Source organism: Callorhinus ursinus, unplaced genomic scaffold (assembly GCF_003265705.2).
Source record: "Callorhinus ursinus isolate GAN/ISIS: 27379988/994484 unplaced genomic scaffold, GSC_fseal_2.0 scaffold40, whole genome shotgun sequence".
Lineage (NCBI taxonomy): Eukaryota > Metazoa > Chordata > Mammalia > Carnivora > Otariidae > Callorhinus > Callorhinus ursinus.
The window spans coordinates 14,656,645-14,681,384 of NW_027397102.1; the positions used below are offsets into that span (position 1 = coordinate 14,656,645).

At 38.2% G+C, this 24,740-nt stretch overlaps 1 protein-coding gene across 4 annotated transcripts in view; it reads left to right on the forward strand.

The window, feature by feature from the left end:
- The window catches only part of LOC112828530 (protocadherin-11 X-linked), a 639,354-nt gene that overhangs the window by 291,261 nt on the left and 323,353 nt on the right, over positions 1 to 24,740 (forward strand). For all 4 annotated transcript variants that reach the window (XM_073880940.1, XM_073880941.1, XM_073880942.1 and 1 more), the window contains exon 5: positions 19,967 to 19,996. In XM_073880940.1, the coding sequence (XP_073737041.1) occupies positions 19,967 to 19,996 (30 nt within the window). The remainder of the gene's footprint in view (positions 1 to 19,966; positions 19,997 to 24,740) is intronic.

A 24,740-nucleotide genomic window follows, 5' to 3' on the forward strand; every position in this document is an offset into this window, starting at 1 on the left:
AAATGAAAAATAAAAAATGTTTTTTAAACAAGGAATTGATAAGATGTTGGTTGAAAAATGGAAAAAACATTCAAAAAAACCAGTTAAAAATAATTAACTGAGAAATTAATGAATCATGGTAAAAAAAGCCATGAATTCTATGTGCAGTATTCCCCAGCACTGGAATTCTCCCGTTCTCCTCGATCGTTAAACTTGCTCTTGGCTTGCTGGCTGTTCGTGCTGATCTTCTGGGGGAGGGGCCTGTTGTCATGGTTCCCAAATGTCTTTGTCGGAGGTGGAATTGCCCCGCCCTTGTGAGTCCAGGCTAAGCAAGCTGCTCGGGTTTTCTCTCAGGAGCTTTTGTTCCCTGTAAGCTTTCAGTACAGCTTTGGAGGACCACGGTGTAAATGGTGACCTCCCAATCTCCGCCCAGAGGAGCTGAGAGCTCGGGGCCCCGCTCCTCAGTGCACCCCCAGAGAAAAGCAGTCACTCCCATTCCCCCGGTCTCCAGCTGCACTCCGTGCTCACCCGGCCTGTGACCGAGCATTTCTCTCTCTGGCACCCGACCCCGTGTTGAATCTCCAAACCTAGCAGATCCCTGGGGTGCGCTCCCGTGCGGCTCCTCCTGGGGGAGGAAGGGAAGTCTCCCCAGCTCTGCCGCTTGTTGGGTCCCTGTTGGAGGAGTAGTGGCCTGACCGGGCCGTGGATCATAGTTTATGGCAGCCCCGAGCTGAGAGCCCACGCCTTGACTCTGTCTCTGCAGCCGGCTTCCCCGCTCCAATACTTGGGAGCTCTGCTGCATTCAGGCTCCCCTGGTCTTTCTGTGACCCTGAAGGTCTGAGACCACACTGTCCTGCGAGGGTTCCACCCCCTGCTTAGCCACTGGAGTGAGGTCCCTCAACGGAGCCGACTTCTAAATGTTCCGACTTTTTGCTCCATGGGTCTATCACTTTCCAGAAGCGGCAGAGGCCCCCTCCCCCGCCATCTATCCTCCCGTATATTGCCTCGGATTCACTTCTCCACATGTCCTACCTTCCAGTAAGTGGTTGCTTCTCTGTTCAGAGAGTTGTTGCTACTCTCTTCTTCGATCTCCTGTTGAGTTCATAGGTGTTCAGAATGGTTTGATCCTTATTCAGCTGAATTCCTGAGACCAGACGAAATCCAGGTCTCCTACTCCTGTGCCATCTTGCTCCCTCTCCTTCTATTTTCAATGACAGCCTAGCTGCATATTTTTCTTGTCTAGTGCTCTGAATATATCATGCCAAGCCTTTCTGCCTGCCAGGTCTCTGTGGATAGGTTTGTTGCCAATCTAATGTTTCTTCCATTGTAGTTCACAGATCTCTTCTGTCAAGCTGCTTTCAGGATTTTCTCTTTGTCACTGAGACTCATAAGTTTTACTATTAGATATTGGGGTGATGACATATTTTTATTGATTTTTGAGTGGGGTTCCCTGTGCCTCCTGGATTTTGGTGCCTGTTTCTTTCCCCAGATTAGGGAAGTTCTTGGCTATAATTTGCTCCAATATACCATCTGCCCCTCTCTCTCTTCTTCTTCTGGGATCCCAATTAGTCTAATATTGTGTCATCTTATGGTATCACATATCTCTCGAATTCTGCTCTCGTGATCCAGTAGTTGTTTGTCTCTCTTTCTCAGCTACTTTATTTTCCATCATTTGGTCTCCTATATCACTAATTCTCTCTTCTGCCTCATTTATCCTAGCAGTTAGAGCCTCCATTTTTTATTCTACCTCGTTGATAGCCTTTTTGAATTCCACTTGGTTTGATTTTAGTTCTTTTATTTCTCCAGAAAGGGTTTCTCTGATAACTTCCATACTTTTTTTCAAGCCCAGCTAGTGTATTTAAAATCATCATTCTAAACTCTAGTTCCGACATCTTACTAATGTCCATATTGATTAGATCCTGGGAGGTCAGTACTGCCTCTTTTTCTTTATTTTGAGGTTAGTTTTTCCACCTTGTCATTTTGTCCAGAGTAGAATAGATGAATGAGAGAACAAAATGCTAACTGGGTAACAACGTCCCCAGAAAATATACACTAAACAAATTAGAATAGACCTGAAACCGGGGGAAAAGAAAGGGAAAGAAAAAAAAAGAAAAAGATAAAAACAAATAAACCATAAAAATAAATCTCAGAATATGATCAGATATGATCAGGCTGGTGCATAGATCAATGCCACACACAAGATTCTGGATGTATTTTGGTCTGTTAGAAGAAAGTGCCTCCCAAAATTTTAAAGAAGAAAAACTTATATATGTACAAAAATTAGGGTTAATACAATGAAGGGTTGGAATACGACTGTAAAGATGAAAATTATAAAAGATTTTATTACAGGAATTGATAAGATAAGAATTTGGTTGAAAAAAGAAAGAAGAGAATTTAAAATAAAAAAAGGGAGAGAATGTGATCAGGCAAGAGACTAGAACAAAGCCATACACTAGAGATTTAGGGTATATTTTGGTCTGTTAGAAGAAATTGTATCCCAAAATCTTAAAGAGAGAACAACATATTTATATATGTATACATATATATACCAAAAATAAGTTTAACTACTATGAAGGGATAGAATATGACTCTGAAAATGAAAAAATTAAAGAGATTTTTCTAAAAAAGTGATTGATAAGATGTCGGTTGAAAAAGGGAGAAAGAAAAATTTTAAAAAAAGAAGAGAGTTAAGAAAAAATTAACTTTGAAAGACTAAAGAATCATGGGGAAAAAACCCATGAATTCTATGTGCAGTATTCCCCTAGCGGTGGAGTTCTGCCATTCTCTTTGATCGGTAAACTTTGTCTTGGCTGACTGTTCTTGCTGATCTTCTGGGGGAGGGGCCTGGTGCAGTGTTTCTCACATATCTTTGCCTGAGGTGGAATTGCCCTGCCCTTGCCGGGGGCCGGGCTAAGTAATCGGGTTGGGTTTGCACTTGGTAGTTTTTCTTCCCTGAAATCTTTCTGTACAGCTTTGAAGGATGAGAGTGAAATGGTGGCCTCCCAATCTCCGCCCCAGAGGAGCCGAGAACTTGGGGCCCCACTCCTCGGTGCGCCCCCAGAGGAAAGCAGTCAATCACTCCCATCTCCCTGGTCTCCCCGGTCTCCGGCCACACTCTGTGCTCACCGGCCTGTGACCAATCTTTTCTCTCTCTGGCCCCCGACACCGTCTCGTGTCTCCAAACCCAGTAGATTCCTGTGGTGTGCTTCCTCACCGCTCTTCCTGGGAGAGGAAGGGGAGTCTCCCTGGATCTTCCGCTTGTTGGCTCCCTCCTGGAAGAGCAGTGGCCTGACTGTGCTGAGGATCATGGTTTATTGCAACCCCGAGCTGAGAGCCCACTCCTTGGTTCGGTCTTTGCAGCCAGCTTCCCTGCTCTGAGACCCAGGAGCTCTGCTGCACTCAGGCACCCGAGACTTTCTGTGACCCTGAGGTCCTGAGACCACACTGTCCCAGTGAGGTTTCCACCACCACTTAGCCACTGGAACGACATTCCCACAGTGGAGCTGACTTCTAAAAGTTCTGATTTTGTGTTCCGCTCTCAATCACTTGCCAGTAGCAGCTTATGGAGGCCCCCTGCCCCAATGTCTATCTTCCTGAATATCACCTCAGATTCACTTCTCCACACGTCCTACCTTCCAGAAAGTGGTCGCTTTTCTGTTCAGAGTTGCTGCTATTCTTTTCTTTGATCTCCTGTTGATTTCTAGGTGTTCAGAATGGTTTGATCCCTATCTAGCTGAATTCCTGGGACCAGACAAAATTTAGGTCTCCTACTCCTCTGCCATCTTGCTCGTCTTTGCCTTATTAATGTGTTGTATCACAATGATTGGTTTGCAAATGTTGAACCACCCATGCATCCCAGGAATAAATCCCACTTGGTCATGGTAGATGATCCTCTTAATGTTTTGTTGGACCATATTAGCCAGGATTTTGTTGAGGATTGTGGAATCCATATTCATCAGGGATATCGGTCTGAAATTCTCCTTTTTGATGTTGTCTTTGCCTGGTTTGGGGATTAAGGTAATTCTGGCTTCATACAATGAGTCTGGAAGCTTTCTTTCTGTTTCTATTTTTTGAAACACCTTCTGGAGAATAGGTATTATTTCTTCTTTGAATGTTTGGTAGAAATCCACAGGGAATCCATCAGGCCCTGGACTCTTGTTTTTTGGGAGGTTTTTGATCACTGTTTCAATCTTGTTACTTGTTATTGGCCTATTCAGGTTGTCAATTTCTTCCTGTTTCAGTCTTGGCAGGTTATAGGTTTCCAGGAAGGCAGCCATTTCATCCAGATTGCTCAGTTTATTGGCATATAGTTGTTGGTAAAATATATCTAATAATTGTTTCTATTTCTTTGGTGTTAGTCGTGATCTCTCCCCTTTCATTCATAATTTTATTAATTTGGATCCTTTCTATTTTCTTTTGGACAAATCTGGCCAGTGATTTATTGATCTTATTATTTCTTTCAAAGAACCAGCTTCTAGTTTCGTTGATCTGATCTACTGTGTTTCTGGTTTCCAAATCATTGATCTCTGCTCTAATCGTAATTATTTCTCTTCTAATGTGTGGCGTAGGCATCATTTGTTGCTTTTTCTCTAGTTCTTTAAGGTGTAGAGTTAGTTGATGAATTCGGGATTTTTCTATTTTTTGAGTGCAGCTTGGGTGGCTATGTATTTCCCCCCTAGGACTGCCTTTGCAGTATCCCATAGGTTTCGGAGTGACGTATTTTCATTTTCATTGATTTCCAGGAATAGTTTAAGCTTTTCTTTGATTTACTGTTTGACCCAAACATTCTTGAGCAGAGTGGTCTTTAATTTACAAGTGTTTGAATTTCTGCCAAATTTTTTCTTGTCATTGAGTTCCAGTTTTAAAGCATTATGGTCTGAGAAGATGCAGGGAATAATCTCAGTCTTTTGGTATCGGTTGAGATCTTATTTGTCACCCAGTATGTGGTCTATTCTGGAGAAAGTTCCATGTGTGCTCGAGAAGAATGAGTATTCTCTTGTTTTAGGGTGGAATGTTCTCTATGTATCTATGAGGTCCATTTGGTCCAGTGTATCATTCAAAGCTCTTGTTTCTTTGTTGATTTTTTGCTTAGATGATCTGTCTATTCCTGAAGTTTCGGTATTGAGGTCTCCTACAATTAACGTATTGTTATCAATATGTCTCTTTATTTTGGTTAACAGTTGCCTTATGTAGGTGGCTGCCCCCATATTGGGGGCATAGATATTTACAATTGTTAGATCTTCTCTTTGGATAGACCTTTAATAATGATATAATGTCCTTCTGTGTCTTTAACTACAGACTTTAGTTTAAAATCTAATTTGTCTGATATAAGAATTGCTACCCCAGCTTTCTTTTGATGTCCGTTGGCATGGAAGATGGATCTCCATCCCTTCACTTTCAGTCTGGATGTAGCTTTAAGTTCAAAATGAGTCTCTTGTAGACAGAATATGGATGGGTCCAGTCTTTTTATCCAATCTGCAACCCTGTGCCATTTTATGGGAGCATTTAGACTGTTCATGTTGAGAGTGATTATTGAAAGATATGAATTAATTGTCATCATGTTGCCTGTGAAGACCTTGTTTTTATAGATTGTCTCTGTAAATTTCTGTTGTATATCACTCTTAGGGTCTTTCTCTTTTTATAGAACCCCCCTTAATATTTCTTGCAGGGCCAGTTTAGTGGTCATATATTCTTTCAGTTTCTGCTGGTCTTGGACGATCTACATCTCTCCATCCATTCTAAATGACAGCCTTACCAGATAATGTATTCTTGGCTGCATGTTCTTCTTGTTTTGTACTCTGAATATGTCTTGCCAGGCCTTTCCAGCTTGCCTGGTCTCTGTGGATAGGTCTGACGTTATTCTGATGTTCCTCCTTCTGTACGTATGGAATCTCTTCCCCCTAACTGCCCTTAAGATGGTTTGCTTGGTTCTATGATTTGTGAGTTTTACTATTACATGTCGGGGTGTTGGCCTGTTTTCCTTGATCTTGGTAGGGGTCCTCTCTGTTTCTAGGACACGAATGTTTGTTTCATCCCCCAGATTAGGGAAGTTCTGAGCTACGATTCTCGCAAATATATCTTCTAGTCCTCTCTCTCTCTCTCCACCCGTCCCAGTATTCCAATAATTGTGACACTGGAATGCTTCATGGTTTCACTTACTTCTCTGATTCTAGTTTAATGGAATTTGAGTTGTTTTTCTCTGGCATTCTCTTTTCCTTTTTTATCTATTAAATTGTCTTCCGGGTAACTTATTCGTTCTTTTGCCTCACTTACCCTAGCTGTTAGATTATCTAGATTAGATTGGATCTCATTGATAGAATTTTTAAATTCTGCCAATTCAGCTTTATTTCTGCCCTTAGAGACTCTATGTTGCCATTATTTGATTTCTCCATTCTAGCTATTGTCTTCACAATTGCTAGCCTGAATTCCATCTCCGACATCTGGGTTATATTTGAATCCATTTGTAAATCTTTGGCATAAGTGTTTCCTATTTTGAGGGTTCTTCCTCCTAGTCATTCTGTTGAGGGGTGGTTGAGGGAATGTATAGCATCCAAATTATCGACCAGAACCCAAGCAAGATGCACTTGTTTTCTAGGGACCTTAGGGTTGCTGGCCTCTTGTTCTCCCAGCTTATCTTCTGTGGGAGGGGCCTGCTGTGCTGTTACTCAGGCAACCCTGTTTGGGCAGAGTTGCCCTGCCCCCTGTGGTGGGGGATGGGTTCAGTGAATACCGGTTTTGGGGGGCTTTTTTTCTCTGGCTGCTTTCCTTGGTGGCTTTCTGCGTCTCTTCAGAGAAAGCAGAAGAGACCATTTCCAACCCTCTGCCTCAGAGTAGACAGATTGCAGTCTGTTTTTCAGTGAGCTCTTCAGGCCACACTATCTCCATTTCTGTCTGTGCTGCTATAAACTCCAGCGTCCTGGGTTGTGTGCCCCTCAGCAACGCTCCCAGTCCTCGCCTCCAGTTTGGGGCATATCTCTGCCCTTTGTGCTTCTAAAACCACCAGCCGCCCCCATTTCACATGCATTGCCCCGCTGCTCCGATTTCCATCTAAAGTCCTTTCCCCACTACTACTGGTCTGCGATTTTGTGTCCCATCCCCAGTGCGAGAGGCTGTCGCTCACCAGCAGTGTAAGATCCCCATGGCCAGGCTTCCTCTCGCTGCCATTTATTCTCCAATATCTGCCCGTGGAATCACGGCTCCCCGCTTTATACCTCAAAACCCACCGCCTGCTATATTCTGTTTGTAGAGATCCAGATCTTCTTACATCTCAGGCTGATTTCATGGTTGTTCAGAGTGGTCTGGTAGATATTCAGCTCAATTCCGGGGACCAGTTGGAATAGGGTTCCCTACTCCTCTGTCATCTTTTCCTCCTCCTCTCAAATGAATTTTCTGCATCAGTTGACAGGACCATATGATTTTTCTCTTTAGCCTGTTTATATGGCAGTTTACATTGTTTCTCCAATGTTGAACAAGTCCTGCATACCTGGAATGCTTTTGATCATGGTTTATAATTATTTCTATACACTGTTGAATTTGAATTAATATTTTGTTTACAATTTTTGCTTCTACATGCATGGGAGATACTGGTCACCAGTTTTCTTTTTTATACTGTCTTTGCCTAGTGTTAGTATCTGGGTAATAATAAGTTGATAAATAAATTCGGAAGTGTACCTCTTCTTTTTCTTGGCATATAATTGCAATCAACTCTTATTTAAGTGTTTGGCAGAATTGTCTAGAATTCTAATCATTCTACTGTAATTTTCCCCCTTCTCTTGACTTGATATAATCATTCATTCCAAGGAAATTTACCTACATTAGATTCTGCTTATTTTAACCATGATCTTATTTATTTATTTATTTATTTTTTTTTTTTAAGATTTTATTTATTTATTTGAGAGAGAGAGAATGAGAGATAGAGAGCAGGAGAGGGAAGAGGGTCAGAGGGAGAAGCAGACTCCCCGCTGAGCAGGGAGCCCGATGTGGGACTCGATCCCGGGACTCCAGGATCATGACCTGAGCCGAAGGCAGTCGCTTAACCAACTGAGCCACCCAGGCGCCCAACCATGATCTTATTTAGAGAAACAGTGGGACAACTCTGATCTTTCAATGTTCATATGTTACCATTTGGAAACATATCTTCGTGGTGAACAAAAAACTCAGAATGATAACTCAGCTAGGAATAGCATGCCATTAAGTTAAAACTTTTGGAGATTACCAAAGAAGCCTGACAGAAGTTCATTTTTTGCCCTTTCTTGGAGTAAAAGGAAATCACTAAATTATTAAAACAGTGGGAAAAAAAGTCTTGCTGCCCCAAGGGTAAAATTTTTCAAAAGATTTTATTTATTTATTTATTTGGGAGAGAGAGAGAATGAGAGATAGCATGAGAAGGAATAGGGTCAGAGGGAGAAGCAGACTCCCTGCTGAGCAGGGAGCCCGAAGTGGGACTTGATGCCAGGACTCCAGGATCATGACCTGAGCCAAAGGCAGTCGCTTAACCAACTGAGCCACCCAGGCGCCCGTCCCAAGGGTAAATCTGACCTTCATCTGAATTTAAACCAGATTTTGTTTGAGAATTTCTAATGATTTATTTTTGTTCCAGTTTATTGTATCAGACTTTGTTCCTGTAGCCCATTTTTAAGTTTTGCTATTTATCTGTACAGTGCCAGCTATAAAATATTTTGCTTTCTGTTCTTTGCTTTCAATTATTAATTCCTAACTAGGTGATGAATGTGAATAAAAGGTGACTATTACAATTTTTATTCACTTATTAATATGGGTCTGTGACTCAGTTGAGACTTTAGACATATATCCAAAGGGATTACACCAAATTTTCTATTAATCATTGCATCCATATTGCTGACAAGTTCTCTTTCTAACAATAGATTTAATCATTTTATGATGAGCCACAATTTGATAATATGATTAAGAGCTCATCATTTAGGCCAAGATTCTGATCCCATGAGCCCAAGATAGAAACCTGTTTCACTACTGATTTAACATTAAGGTCCATGCATTAAGTCATGTGGCTCTGGAGATTTATAAACGTGTAAAGCCCTTAATAAAAATAGCTTTTAACTTTTGGACCATACTCATTAGCTAATTAAATTGGATTTATTTTTTGCCCTTTATTTATTAAAAATAAATTGGATTTATTTTTTTAAACCTGGGACTCTATATGATTCAGGCAAAATAGATCAGAATTACAGTTTATTATAATTCATTTTCATGAGGTAGTGATTCACGTGGGACCCCAAAGCAAAAGTTTTCCCTCTCACAATTTTTACTACCACTCAAGGCACTTTTGTATATACCAGCAATTAAGTCATCCTCTCTAAGTATTTTTAGTAGCTGATTTTGTCAGTAGAAAGTAAGATTCTTCCTTGGTTATCATAGTGTTCTCAAGGTTTCACACAGTGTGTGGTTAAAATAATGATAATAATAACAATAATAGTATATGTTGACAGCTTACTATGTGACCGTGTATTAGTGCTTTACTGTATGAACTCAATTAGTCCTCACAGACACCTTATCATATAGTTGTTATTTTTATAATCAGTATTTTACAAATAGACAGAATTAATAGTTAGAATAGTTAAGCAACTTGCCCAAGGTCAAACAATAAATGGTGGAGCTGAGTTTTGAGTCAGAACCCATAATTTTAAGTACTATGCTTGTCACATAGTAGATGTTCAATGAGTATTGTTGAATGATAAAATTCCATAGTTAAAGCTCCCAAAGAATTACAATTCTCTCATTCTTCTAAAAATACTAACAGTAAATAACCAATAATAAAAATAAAAATGTCCTGAATACTATTTACACTCCATTTTGCCTTTGTTTCCCACATCATTTCTATTAAGAAAAAATGCTAAAATATTTTGATATCAAAAGTATTGTATTTATCTGTATTCTTGTCCTTTATGAAGACTACAATCTCTAAGGGCAAAGATAACTATTTCTTTTCTCTTTTTCTTTTAAATATTATTGTGTTATATTAGTCACCATACAATACATCATTAGTTTTTGATGTGGTGATACACGATCCATTGTTTTCATAAAACACCCAGTGCTCCATGTAGTACATGCCCTCCTTGATACCCATCACCGAGCTAACCAATTCCCTCTCCCGCCTCCGCTCTAAAACCCTCTGTTTGTTTCTCAGAGTCCATAGTCCTCCAAGGTTCATCTATCCCTCTGATTTCCCCCCACTTCATTGTTCCCTTCCTTCTCCTAATGTGCTCCATGCTATTCCTTCTGTTCCACAAATAAGTGAAACCATATGATAATTGACTTTCTCTGCGTGACCTATTTCACTTAGCATAATCTCCTCCAGCCCCATCCATATTGATGTAAAAGTCGAGTATTCATCCTTTCTGATGGCTGAGTAATATTCCAATGTATATATGGACCACATCTTCTTTTATCCATTCATCTGTTCAAGGGCATCTTGGCTCTTTCCACAGTTTGGCTATTGTGGACATTGCTGCTATGAACATTGGGGTGCATATGGCCCTTCTTTTCAATACATCTGTGTCTTTGTGGTAAATACACAGGAGTGCAATTGCTGGGTCATAGGATAGCTCTATTTTTAAATTTTTAAGGCACCTCCACAGTGTTTTCCAAAGTGGCTGTACCAACTTGCATTCCCACCAACAGTGTAACAGGGTTCCCCTTTCTCCACAACCTCTCCAACATTTGTTGTTTCTTGCCCTGTCCATTTTTGCCATTCTAACTGGTGTAAGGTGGTATCTCAATATGATTTTGATTATAATTTCCCTGATGGATAATGATGATGAATATTTTTTCATGTGTCTGTTAGCCATTTGTATGTTTTCCTCACAGAAGTGTCTTCTCATATCTTCTGTCCATATTTTGACTGGATTATTTGTTTTTTAGGTGTTGAGTTTGAGAAGTTCTTTATAGATCTTGGATACCAGCCCTTTATCTGTAGTGTCATTTGCAAATATCTTCTCCCATTCTGTGGGTTCCCTCTTCATTTTGTTGACTGTTTTCTTTGCTGTGCAGAGGCTTTTTATCTTGATGAAGTCCCAAAAGTTCATTTTTGCTTTTGTTTCACTAGCTTTTAGAGATGTATCTTGAAAGAATTTGCTGTGGCCGATGTCAAAGAAGTTATTGCCTATGTTCTCCTCTAGGATTTTGATGGATTCCTGTCTCCCATTGAGGTCTTTCATCCATTTTGAGTTTATTTTTGTGTATGGTGTTAAAGAATGGTCGAGTTTCATTCCTCTGCATGTGGCTGTCCAATTTTCCCAGCACCACTTACTGAAGAGACTGTCTTTTCCGTTGCATATTTTTTTCCTGCTTTGTCAAAAATTATTTGACCATAGAGTTGAGCGTCCATATCTGGGTTCTCTATTCTGTTCCATTGGTCTATATGTCTGTTTTTGTGCAAGTACCATGCTGTCTTGGTGAACACAGCTTTGTAATATAGCTTGAAATCGGGCAATGTGATGCCCCCAGCTTTGTTTTTCTTTTTCAACAATTCCTTGGTGATTCGGAGTCTTTTCTGATTCCATACACATTTTAGGATTGTTTGTTCCAGCACTTTGAAAAATGTTATTGGAATTTTGATCAGGATGGCATTGAAGGTATAGATTCCTCTTGGTAGCATAGACATTATAACAATGTTTATTCTTCCAATCTATGAGCATGGAACATTTTTCCATCTTTTTGTGTCTTCTTCAATTTCTTTAATGAGTGTTCTGTAGTTCCTAGAGTATACATCCTTTACCTCTTTGGTTAGGTTTATTCCGAGGTATCTTATGGTTTTTGGTGCTATTGTAAAAGGCATCATTTCTCTAATTTCTCTTTCTACAGTTGCATTGTTAGTGTATAAGAATACAACTGATTTCTGTGCATTGATTTTGTATCCTGCCATATGACTGAATTGCTGTATGAGTTCTAGTAATTTGGGTGTGGAGTCTTTTGGGTTTTCCACATAAAATATCATGTCATCTCTAAAAAGAGAGAGTTTGACTTCTTTGCCAATTTGAATACATTTTATTTCTTTCTGTTGTCTGGTTGCTGTTGCTAGGACTTCTAGTACTATGTTGAACAATAGTGGCGAGAGTGGGCATCCTTGACGTGTTCCTGATCTTAAAGGAAAGTCTCTCAACTTTTCCCCATTGAGGATGATATTGGCTGTGGGTTTTCCATAGATGGATTTTATGAACTTGAGGAATGTTCCCTCTATCCCTGTACTCTGAAGAGTTTTAATCAGGAAAGGATGTTGTATTTTGTCAAATGTTTTTTTCTGCATCAATTGAGAGGACCATATTGTTTTCTGCCTCCTCTTATTAATGTGTTCTATCACACTGATTGATTTGCAAATGATGAATGACCCTTGTATCCTAGGGTTAAATCCCACTTGGTCATGGTGGATGATCTTTTTAATGTATTGTTGGATCCTATTATCTAGGATTTTGTTGAGGATTTTGGAATCCATATTCATCAGGGATATTGGTCTGAAATTCCCCTTTTTGATGGGTCTTTGCCTGGTTTGGGGATTAATGTAATGCTGGTCTCATAGAATGAGTTTGGATTTTTCTTTCTGTTTCTATTTTTTGAAACAGCTTCTGGAGAATAGGTATTATTTCTTCTTTGAATGTTTGGTAGAACTCCCCAGGGCATCCATCAGGCCCCAGACTCTTGTTTTCTGTGGAGTTTTTAATCACTGCTTCAATCTCGTTACTGGTATTGGCTTATTCAGGTTGTCAATTTCTTCTTGTTTCATTCTTGGCAGCTTATAGGTTTCCAGGAACGCATCTATTTCATCCAGATTGCTCAGTTTATTGGCATATATTTGTTGATAATAATTTCTAATAATTGTTTCTATTTCCTTGGTGTTAGTCATGATCACTCCCCTTTCATTCATCATTTTATTAATTTGGGTCCTTTCTCTTTTCTTTTGGATAAGTCTGGCCAGTGATTTATCAATCTATTAATTCTTTCAAAGAACCAACTTCCAGTTTCATTGATTTGATCTACTGTGTTTCTGATTTCTAATTCATTGATCTTTGCTCTAATCTTAATTGTTTCTCTTCTAATGCATGGCTTAGGCATTGTTTGTTCCTTTTTCTCTAGCTCTTTAAGGTGTAGAGTTAGTTGGTGAATTCGGGATTTTTCTATTTTTTTTAGTGAGCCTTGGATGGCTATGTATTTCCCCCTTAGGACTGCCTTATAGGTTTTGGAGTGACATGTTTTCATTCTCATTGATTTCCATGAATTTTTTAAGTTTTTTTTTGATTTCCTGTTTGACCCACATTCTTGAGCAGAGTGGTCTTTAGCTTCCAAGTGTTTGAATTTCTGCCAAATTTTTTCTTGTGTTTGAGTTCCAGTTTTAAAGTATTGTGGTCTGAGAATATGCAGAGAATAACCTCAATCTTTTGGTATCGGTTGAAGCATGATTTTTGACCCAGTATGTGGTCTATTCTGGAGATAGTTCCATGTGCGCTTGAGAAGAATGAGTATTCTGATTTTTTAGGGTAGAATGTTCTGTATATATCTATGAAGTCCATCTGGCCCAGTGTATCATTCAAAGCTCTTGTTTCTTTGTTGATTTTCTGCTTAGATGATCTGTCCATTGCTGAGTGTGGAGTATTGAGGTCTCCTACAATTAACATATTGTTATCAGTATGACTCTTCATTTTGGTTAAGCGTTGGCTTATGTAGATGGCTGCTCCCATTTGGGGGGCATAGATATTTACAATTGTTAGATCTTCTTTTGGATAGACCCTTTAAGAATGATATAATGTTCTTCTGTGCCTCTAACTACAGACTTTAGTTTAAAATCTAATTTGTCTGATATAAGAATTGCTACCCCAGCTTTCTTTTGATGTCTGTTATCATGGAAGATAGATCTCCATCCCTTCACTTTCAGTCTGGATGTATCGTCAGGTTCAAAATGAGTCTCTTGTAGACAGCATATGGATGGGTCCTGTCTTTTTATCCAATCTGCAACCCTGTGCCGTTTTATGGGAGCATTTAAGCTATTCACGTTGAAAGTGATTATTGAAAGATATGAATTAATTGTCATCATGTTGCCTGTGAAGACCTTGTTTTATAGATTATCTCTGTAAATTTCTGCTGTATATCACTCTTGGGGTCTTTCTCCTTTTATAGAACCCCTGCCCTTAATATTTGTTGCAGGGCTGGCTTAGTGGTCATATATTCTTTCACTTTCTGCTGGTCTTGGAAGCTCTGCATCTCTCCCTCTATTCTATTTTTTTTTTTAAAGATTTTATTTATTGACAGAGAGAGACACAGTGAGAGAGGGAACACAAGCAGGGGGAGTGGGAGAGGGAGAAGCAGGCTTCCCGCGGAGTGGGGAGCCCGATGTGGGGCTCGATCCCAAGACACTGGGATCATGACCTGAGCCGAAGGCAGACGCTTAACGACTGAGCCACCCAGGCGCCCCTCTCCCTCTATTCTAAATGACAGCCTTACTGGATAAAGTATTCTTGGCTGCATGTTCTTCTCATTTAGTATTCTGATTATGTCTTGCCAGGACTTTCTGGCTTGCCAGGTCTCTGTGGGTAGGTCTGACATTATTCTGATGTTCCTCCCCCTAACTACCCTTAAGATGGTTTCCTTGGTTCTAAGACTTGCAAGTTTTACTATTACATGCCAGGGTGTTGGCCTGTTTTCCTTGTTCTTGGGAGGGGTCCTCTCTGCCTCTAGGACACAAATGTTTCTTTCATTCCCCAGATTAGGGGAGTTCTCAACCATGATTTGCTCAAATATATCTTCTAGTCCTCTTTCTCTCTCCACTCCCTCCGGGATTCCAATAATTGTGACCTTGCAATGCTTCATGGTTTCAATTACTTCTCTGATTCTATTTTCATGGATTCTGAGTTGTTTTCCCTGGCCTCCTCTTTTCCCTTTTTATGTATTAAATTGTCTTCCAGGTCACCTATTCATTCTTCTGCCTCACTCACCCTAGCTGTTACATTATCTAGATTAGATTGGATCTCATTGATAGCATTTTTAAGTTCTGACAATTCAGCCTTCATTTCTGTCCTTAGAGACTCTATGTTGCCATTAATTGATTTCTCCATTCTAGCTATTGTTTTCACAATTTTAACCTGAATTCCATCTCCAACATCTTGGTTATATCTGCATCCATTTGTAAATCTGCTGCACAAATTATAATCTCTGAGTCTTTTCTATTTTGGGGGTTCCTTCTGCTAGTCATTCTTTTGATGGGTGGTTCGAGGAATGTATAGTGTCCAAATTATTGACCAGAACCCAAGCAAGATGCACTTGTTTTCTAGGGACCTTAGGGTTGCTGGTTTCTTGTTTTCCCAGCCTGTCTTCTGGGGGAGGGGCTTGCCGCGCTGTTATTCAGGCAACCCCGTCTGGGCAGAGTTGCCCTGACCTCCTGTGGCAGGGGATGCACTCAGTGGGAACCAGTTTTTTGGGACTTTTGTTCTCTGGTGGCTTTCCCTGGTGGCTTTCCATATCTCTTCTGGGAGTCAGAGCAGAGGAGACTTTTTCCAACCCTCTGCCTCAGAGCAGAGAGATCACAGTCTGGTTTTCAGTGAGTTCTCCAGGCCACACTGTCTCCGTTTCTGTCCATGCTGCTATAAACTGCAGCATCCTGGGTTGTGTGCCCCTCCACAGCACTCCCAGTCCTGCCTCCAGGTCGGGACACGTCTCTGCTGTTTGTGCTTCTAAAACCCCAGCTTCTCCCAGTTTACAGGCACGACCCCGCTGCTCTGGGTTTCTGCCCCAGGGGCTGCCCTAAAGTCCTTTCCCTGCTGCGACCGGTCTGCGAGTGTGCCCTGTCCCCAGTGCGAGAGGCTGTCCCTCACTGACTGTATAGGATCCCCATGGCCAGTCTCCCTCCTGCTGCCATTTATCCTCTGATATCTGCCTGCAGAATCATGGCTCCCTGCTTCATACCTCGAAACCAACCACCTGCGATCTTCTGTTTGTAGAGAACCAGATGTTCTTACCTCTCAGGCTGATTTCATGGGTGCTCAGAGTGGTCTGGTAGATATGCAGCTCAATTCCATGACCAGTTGAAATCAGGTCCTCTACTCCTCTGCCATCTTTTTTTCTCTCCATATTTCTTTTTTTCAAAGATTTTATTTATTTATTTGATAGAGAGAGACAGCACAAGCAGGGGGAGTGGGGGAGAGAGATGCAGGCTTCCCCCTGAGCAGGGAGCCTGGTGCAGGGCTCTATCCTATGACCCTGGGTTCATGACATGAACCAAAGGCAGACACTTAACCAACTGAGGCACCCAGGTGCCAAGATAACTATTTCTATCTTGACAATCAGTTTATCCTTAGTAACTAGCCTGGTGAATGAATGAATGTATATGTTAGAAATGGTGTAGGAAACAAAGATTTATTCTAGGCTGTATTTTCCCAGCATTGTCATACTGGGTACTCCTTCTTACCCTGAAGGTGAGCTAGATTATGAATCCTTGGTCTTTTCTCCACACATAAGATGCTTTCATTACATACAGTGCATCTGAATTAATCAGATCAAAACTGGACAGAGTACTAAAGTGATTGAATTGGAAAATTGCTCGATTTAAATTTAGTGGTTTGCCTACATTATTAAAAATAAACTAATACTAAAGTCTTCAGTATCTGGAGCTGGCCATGTTACTTGCATAAGTAAAAAAAATTGAATATTCTAATAGTTAATATTATTGAAAATTTTTGAGAGAACATTAACTTAGAGAGATCTAGTTGCTAAATATAAATGTAATTTCCTAATAGTAAAATTGATGCAAATGGCTACTTTGTAGAAATATATCTGGATGCTTTTTCTTTAGCATAGATGATCATTAGGAAATGAGTACTATAGTGGGTATATAATATTTATCTATTTGATGCTGGAGAGCTAGGTTCTTTTTTTTTAAAGATTTTATTTATTTATTTGAGAGAGAGAGAATGAGAGATAGAGAGCACAAGAGGGAAGAGGGTCAGAGGGAGAAGCAGACTCCCTGCTCAGCAGGGAACCCGATGTGGGACTCAATCCCGGGACTCCAGGATCATGACCTGAGCCGAAGGCAGTCGCTTAACCAACTGAGCCACCCAGGCGTCCCCTGGAGAGCTAGGTTCTTGTCTCACGGAGTCAAAGAATGTATCTCTGGGACAAAGGAGAGTGAGTAAGGCAACAGAAGTTTATTAAGCAAGGATACAGATAAAGCTCTCAGGAGTGAGAGGGGTCCTGACAGGGCTGCCACTGAGGGTCTTTAGGGTTGGTCTTTTATAGATAGCTAACCAGGGAACTTAAATCCTTTTAACATCTCTATTGATAACACCATTGAGCAAGGACTAGTGATAACACCTTCAATGGCTTACTTCCTTTTTAGGGTCTGGTTATTCTTTGTTGATCACAGGTGATTACCATGAAAAAGACACTCACCCCACATGCCTAGGGTAGTGTGGTCTTGTTTGTTCTTTTATCTCTGGTTTCCCCACACCTCCACATTTTTGGGATTTCTGTAAGCTTTATCACATAACCCCCTATCTATCTCTCCCTACCTAGCCCCACCTATCTTTTATTCATATTCAGAATTAGTCATGTTTTAAACATTATTCATTACCTAATTTATTTATTGCTAGATATCGAGGCACATACTCATTAGCTCAATATATTTATTTTTCTGCATATCTAAGATATACAACAATCCCTGGTGAAAATAATATTTACTTTCTGATTTTACAGTCTATGCAATTTTGCCACATAGTATAAATCTTTATAACTGAACTTCCATACATGTAAAATTAGAATAATTGTATTTAGAATGATGAACTATTTCAAGGATTAATTCAGAAAATGTATGTTAAATACCTAAGAGAGTGGTTGATTTATAAGACTCTTACAAATAGCAAATGTCAAAAATAGTTGGGAGATGAGAAGAAAGAACAAAAGGAGAATCAGGAGAAAGGATTTTATTTGACTTTCAAAATGATATCTAAAGGTAGAAGGGATATGAATTGTTATTGTTATCTCCATTTTACAGGATAATAACCTGAGATTTAGAGAGGTCATAGTGATGTGGGAAACAAAGGCAGAAGAGAAATTATTAAATTTCCTTAATATAAGTTAACAATCATTCTTTCTTGGCTGTTGGCTCCGGACCTCACCTTATCAAAATTCACCTACATTCAAAACTACAACACTCTCAATTCTGAGAGCTTTTTCTGTATCCTTGCTTAATAAAACTCTATGGCTTTCCTTGCTCTCTTTTGTCTGGGAGAATCATTTTTCGACTCTGTGAAACAAGAACCTCGTTCTCTCACAATTTCAGGAAAAAAGTGCACTGGAATATAAAATGGGTTGTTTTATTTTATAATTTCTGAAACCAAAATACATTGAAAGATTATTGACCACAAATCAATGCATTTTGTATAATATGTAAATTTCTGGAGGACTGGGATGATTATAAGTAAATGTGGTACAATGAAAGACCATCTGATTTTGGATAGGTTCCAGTCCTAGATTACTAATTCATTTTTAAAACATTTAGCAAAAGCTTATTTGGTACTATTTGATGTAGGAAAGACATTAGGGTTCTAAGAAAGAATTCTTGAGACATCTTTGGTGCTTTAAAAGGGTGATTTTATTAAAGCATGGGGACAGGACCCATGGGCAGAAAGAGCTGCACTGGGGTCATGAGGAGTGGCCCATTATATACTGTCAAGTTGGAAGGGGGTTAGCGATAGGGTAAGTCTCTAAGGAATTTTGGAAGTAAGGTTTCCAGGACCTTAAGGGGGCTAGCTATTGTTGGGAAAAGGTCATTTATTACTGTCTAATAAAACCTTAGTCATGAGACCCTTCAGATATATATTGGTGGGCCATATGCTTGGGGGATGATTACCAACATGTATCTTGGGAGGTTTAGAGATAAAGGGAGTTTCCAAAGGAATTTTTATATGTTAAAGAAGACTTACAGGATTCTGGGGGTTTGGAGGGGGTCAGGCTAGAATTGCCTGTTGCCTTTAACAAAGTATTAACATCTAAGCAGTTGAGTCCTTAGATGAATGTCACTCTGCCGGTTTCAAGGACTTGTCCGTGGGCTGTAGGTAGCAAGGAAATTTGATAATTTTTCTTCTGCCTTTGTTTCCCACATCAGTGTGGATTAATGCAAAGACTAACCTTTTAAATATTCCCCAGTTGATCTATTTTAAGCTTTTCTCAATAGAAATTCTCAAATAAAGGCAAAAGTAGCACAGCACAGACAACGTTTTTAATTAAAATATAAAATTTAGGGAAATAAGCACATTCTGAAGTTGTCTTTTTTCATTGCAGTGGTGAGGAAGAGCTCACCTCAAAATGATGACTAGTCTTAAATATTGATTAAGTCATTAACTTTTCAATAATTCACTAATTTACAAAGATAGATGTAATTAACATTTTCATATCTTCACTTGGCTCCCTAAGAATTTTAATGCTTTTGGATTGCTCAGTGATTGATGAATGATAAACATCTAACTAAAATCTGTTGTGTTACTGCAAGTAAATTTTAATGGAGCAAACATAAAAAAGATCTATTGTGATGTTGCAAAGTAGAGAATAGTATTTTAATGTTATATTCTTAGATATGGATAAAGTTTGTTGTTTTTTTTGTTTTGTTTTGTTTCATCATTAAAAATTGATGAAAAATAAGCAATATAAATAAGAGAATATCTAATTGGAAGGATGCTTTTTCTTGGCCAAAGCCTATGTGGGCTAAGCATATAACTGAAATTTTTATGTTGATCCAAGATTTTTGCTTCGGCTCTTCATATTGGTACATGAGATTTATGATGCTATTATACCCCTTTACAAAACCACTGAAAAATGCAGCAGTTGAAAATAATTTCAGTAGAACAAAATTATTTACTTTTGGACTCAGAATATTGACATTAAAAAATGTATTTGCAATAACAAATTAGAGCTGATTTTTGTTTCTGTTTTTGTTTTTTTTGTTTTCCTTTGCCTCCATTTTATCCTAAATCAGTGGAAATTTGAGGGGAAAAAAGCAGAAAAGGTAAGATTGTAAATTTCAAAGAAAATTGATTTCAAAATATATTGTACTATTTTTTTTCTTAAATTTCTGAAGCCACAGTATTTACTCCATGGCCTTAAAACTGTAAGTATTTAAGATGACATATGCAGTGATTCTGCCTTAAAAGAGTTTCAAGCTGAGCTGTCTCCACATTTTGTATCACTTACACAGTCCTGGATGCAATTTTCAGGCCTTTTTCTTTTGTTTTATTTTATTTTATTACTTATTTTATTTTTCACCAACACTTTTCTTTTCCCACTGTGCCAAAACAACATACTGCTGAAACCATCACTTTGTGAATATTCTGTTAATACAGTAATTTTATGGTTAATTTTATCAATAAAAGGGACAATTTTGGTGTCAATTCACAATTTGGCTTTCACAGCAAAAGTTAGTGAATATGAAGCATGATGATGTCTGATAGGATCATGAGGAAAGTACCATAACTAAATTAAACATGATTAAACAGCAAATTGATGTTCAGAGTTTTAGGATGTCACATTTCAAGGTGAAAATTTTAGGTTCTACTCATATATATATGAATAGTTCTATCATTCTAGAAAAAAAATATTTTCTATTATTAAAAAATAAACACATGCATATTGTTAAATTTTAATTACCTCATTAGTTAAGCTACACCACCACTAAAATAAGTTTTTTCAGCTGTTCACTGACATTTCTTTCCTAGAATTTATGCAATGGTTTCCTCACCATGTTTTGGGGTTGAGAGAAATGGGTTTTCCTTGAAATTCTTTTTTTTAATTTTTTTAAGATTTTAGTTATTTATTTGAGAGAGACAGAGATAGAGAGAGAGCCCAAGCAGAAAGGAGAAGGTGAAGTAGATGAAGAAAAGCCCAATGTAGGGCTTGATCACAGGACCCCGGAAACATGACCTGAGCTGAAAGTAGACGTTTAATGGACTGAGCCACCCAGGTGCCCCTCCCTTGAGCTTCTGATGGAAGATATTTTGGAATTTAATTCAGCAAGTCTTAAAAGCTGTCCATATCATAACAAAATGTTACCATAACTCTATGCTAGGTTAAATGGGAGTATAATATTTAAGATGAATTTATCCTATTCTAGTTTAAAGGACCAAATTTTATGTTTGAAAAGGAACTTGCCAAAGGGTGCTCTAGGCTATGTCAGAAATGACGTTAGCCTTGGATGTCTTTATCAAGTGTGAGAATTACCTGAAATAAATCCTGTCTAGAATTTCAAAATAAATTTTACTAATGTTTGAGAGATAAATTAAAATAACATCACTAGAGAATTTTCAATGAATATACATATCTGACAGTTTTCAAATGCCCGTCTAAACTAATTATTGCTGTGGCTTTTGAGTGATTTCTTTTTGAGAGTGAGCTCCTCCCAGGAGGCAAAAGATCATAGAAGAGTTCTCAAATTAAAAGGAGGGAAGCAAGGGTAGTAAAATGTCATTAGCCATATATATAAAGTGAATAAGAGAGATGGAGAGAGAGAGAGAAGCTCTACAGATTTTAAGTATTCTAACATTGTCAACTTTAGAAATTGACCTATTCAGTTATTTAAAGGTGAAATTTTGAAGAACAGAAATATTGGTAAGTTTTATCTAGTGTAGATATCCTACAAGAAGGAAAATGTCTTGGTTTTAAAAAACATTAGAACTCTGCATACAGAATTCTGGGGTGAACTCATTTTCCTGTTTACAAGACAACAGGGGGATTAAATTTTAACATAAAATACTTCAATAGTAGATATTAAAACAATATAATCACAATATAAGGAGCAATGGAAAGTGTGATTTTCTTTTTTTTTTAAAGATTTTATTTATTTATTTGAGAGAGAGAATGAGAGAGAGAGAGCACAGGAGAGGGGGGAGGGTCAGAGGGAGAAGCAGACTCCCCGCTGAGCAGGGATCCCGATGCGGGACTCAATCCCGGGACTCCAGGATCATGACCTGAGCCGAAGGCAGTCGCTTAACCAACTGAGCCACCCAGGTGCCCTGGAAAGTGTGATTTTCATTGAAAGATATTTGTTTTTGTCAAATGAAAGCAAATCTGGACTTAGGGAGACACTTTATTCAGAATAGGTAGAAGACTCTGATCTCAGAAATCTACAAGATTTCAAAAAATCCAACAGAAAAATGGATTGTTGTTGTTGTTGTTGTTGTTGTTGTTGTTGTTAAGGGCAAGCAGACTTAAGCAGAACATTTTAAGAAGAAACTGGACAAGCAAGATAAATGAACTGTGGGGTTTTCCAAAAAAAAGTGTATCACTGTAGTCAGATGATTCCCAGGAGACCCTGAAAAGGAGACATTTTCCACTTTATTAGTGCTTGCTTATTGCTTAGGGGCAACCAGGGGTCAAGGGCTTGTAGGAAGGAGAGATACCTGACTACAGTTTGGTCAAGGCAAAGCAGAGAGTAAGAAAGGGACAACTGTGAACACTTGGTTATTTTTTCCACTATCTTTTTATACCAAAGTAAGTACAATAAAAATTATTTACTAATAATGTACTTTGTTTCAAGCACTGTGTGTATATGCATATACATATATACACACATATATGTATACCTATGTACACATTTAGTCCTAACAATGACCCTATAAGTTCTTTTACAGTTAAAAACAAACAAACAAACAAACAAAAAAAATAGTACAGAGCTTAAGTGACTTGCCTAGGTTTACAGAGCTCACAAGTAGACGACCCATGGTTTGAACCCAGGCAATCATGTTCAGAGTACCTCTTTTAAAAAAGAAAAAAGATAAACTTTAAATCATAAAACAAATATTTATCTCAAAATACTTGTCTTAAAATATCTTAGTAGTTACATTGAATGTATTTAATGTCATAATATGTTTCTGGAAGAATAAAAAATTTACTTCTGTCAAATATGATGGTGCTCCAGACCTGTCATCAAGCAGTTTTCATGAGCCTATCCACATTGTATACCTTGTTTGATATAATATAGTTAACATATACCATGGAGATTAGATCTGTCCTTTGATGCCTTTTATTTTTGGCTCATTTCATTTATGTATATGTTTGAAGGTTATTTTGGATACTAAATTCAAGAAGCTTTAAACTTTAAATATATTAAGTTTCAGAATATTCATCAAGTTTGGATTTATTGCAGATGTTTACATAAAAAGTTAAATTTATCTCTTGAACTCCTGAACCTCACCTGTTTAGGTTTTTAAAATATAAATTATAAAATATGGCATTCATGTTCAATTTAATTCTTAATTCATTCTTTAACCAGTTGGTATTCAGCTGGCTAGTAGCTAGTTAAGGGGAAAACACATTTCAACACAAAACCATCTGTGATTGAATAAATTAGTGTAAGTGATGTTTATATTCAACTAAAAGAGAGAAGTACAATTTTTTAAACCTGGTAAATATTTTTAAAAATCTTGTTTAAACACAAGCTGATTCCCTTACCTCTAAACTGAAAATTTCCATGGAGACATTTTTCTTCAAAATCCTTCACCCTTTGGCTAAGCCTGCATCTAAATTGCCCTCAGGGTTTGCACAAATGTCTATGTTTATTAAAGAATATGTTCACCAAAGTGCTAAACTGAAGATGGCAGAAACAGAACTGACTGAAGTTCTCAAAGGTGTATATCTTTATTTCTTTTTATTTGCCTGAGGTGAATTTATAAAGTGGTTTCTTTCAAACTAAGTTAGTGGGTGTCAGAAAGAGTAGCTATAGTAGCAAAGGAAGTAAAGGCCATTTTCTGTCATTGGCCCATCTTCATCCAGAGTCCTGTCATTCATGTGATCATTTGCTCCAAAGCTACGTGAAGAGGGAGGCAATGAGAATATTTGAGTGAACATATGTTAATGTGCCCATTTTACTGGTGTATCCAAGATACTTATTCATCCCTTATCCTATTCAATAATGCAGAAATGTTTGGAAGTTCTTTCATCAAAAATTCTCCTAAATGTATAATTTAGGAGTTTGAACATGGAATTTCTCAAACTCTCAAAATTTTTGAGATATTTTTAAAAGGATATGTCCAAATGAAACTAATTTGAAGGGCATGTTTCTGAAGAGATGTAGTCACATCTTGTCTTTAGTGAAGAATTATTTTCATACATTACTTTTGGGAGATTATGATTTAGTAAATTCATAAGGGTAGACCTACAGCAATTGTGAATGCCATTTCTTCTATACTAACCAGTTTTCCTTATCAAATATTCAGTTTAATGTTAATAAGGCTATAAGAAAATTAAGTCACACTAAGAACTCTAATTTAGCATTATCACCTACAAGGAAACACTTTTATCTTCCTTCTACATATGTTCCATAGATATCCTTCAGGGACATGGTCCTACAGATACAGTGTGAGGACTTTTCTTGTGTCTTAAGAGCTTCTTATTTTGCTTTGGAATAGATTATTTAACTCACTGGGTAGTGACAGTGAATATAGATGAGAGTATCTTAACAAAAGTTCTTAACAAAATATTAACAAAACAAATACAACAATGCATTTAAAAAATTGGGGGAAGCATGAAGGTGGTGGCAGAGTAGGAGGAGCCTAGGATTGCCTTGTCCCACAAACTCAACTAGATCACTATCAAATCATCAAATAGAATAGGAAGAAAAATTTCCAGATTTATTCTAGGAGGCCAGTATTATCCTTATACCAAAACCAGATAAAGACACCAGAAAAAAAAAAAAAAGAAATATAAGCCAATATCCCTCCTGAATATAGATGAGAGTATCTTAAAAGTTCTTAACACAA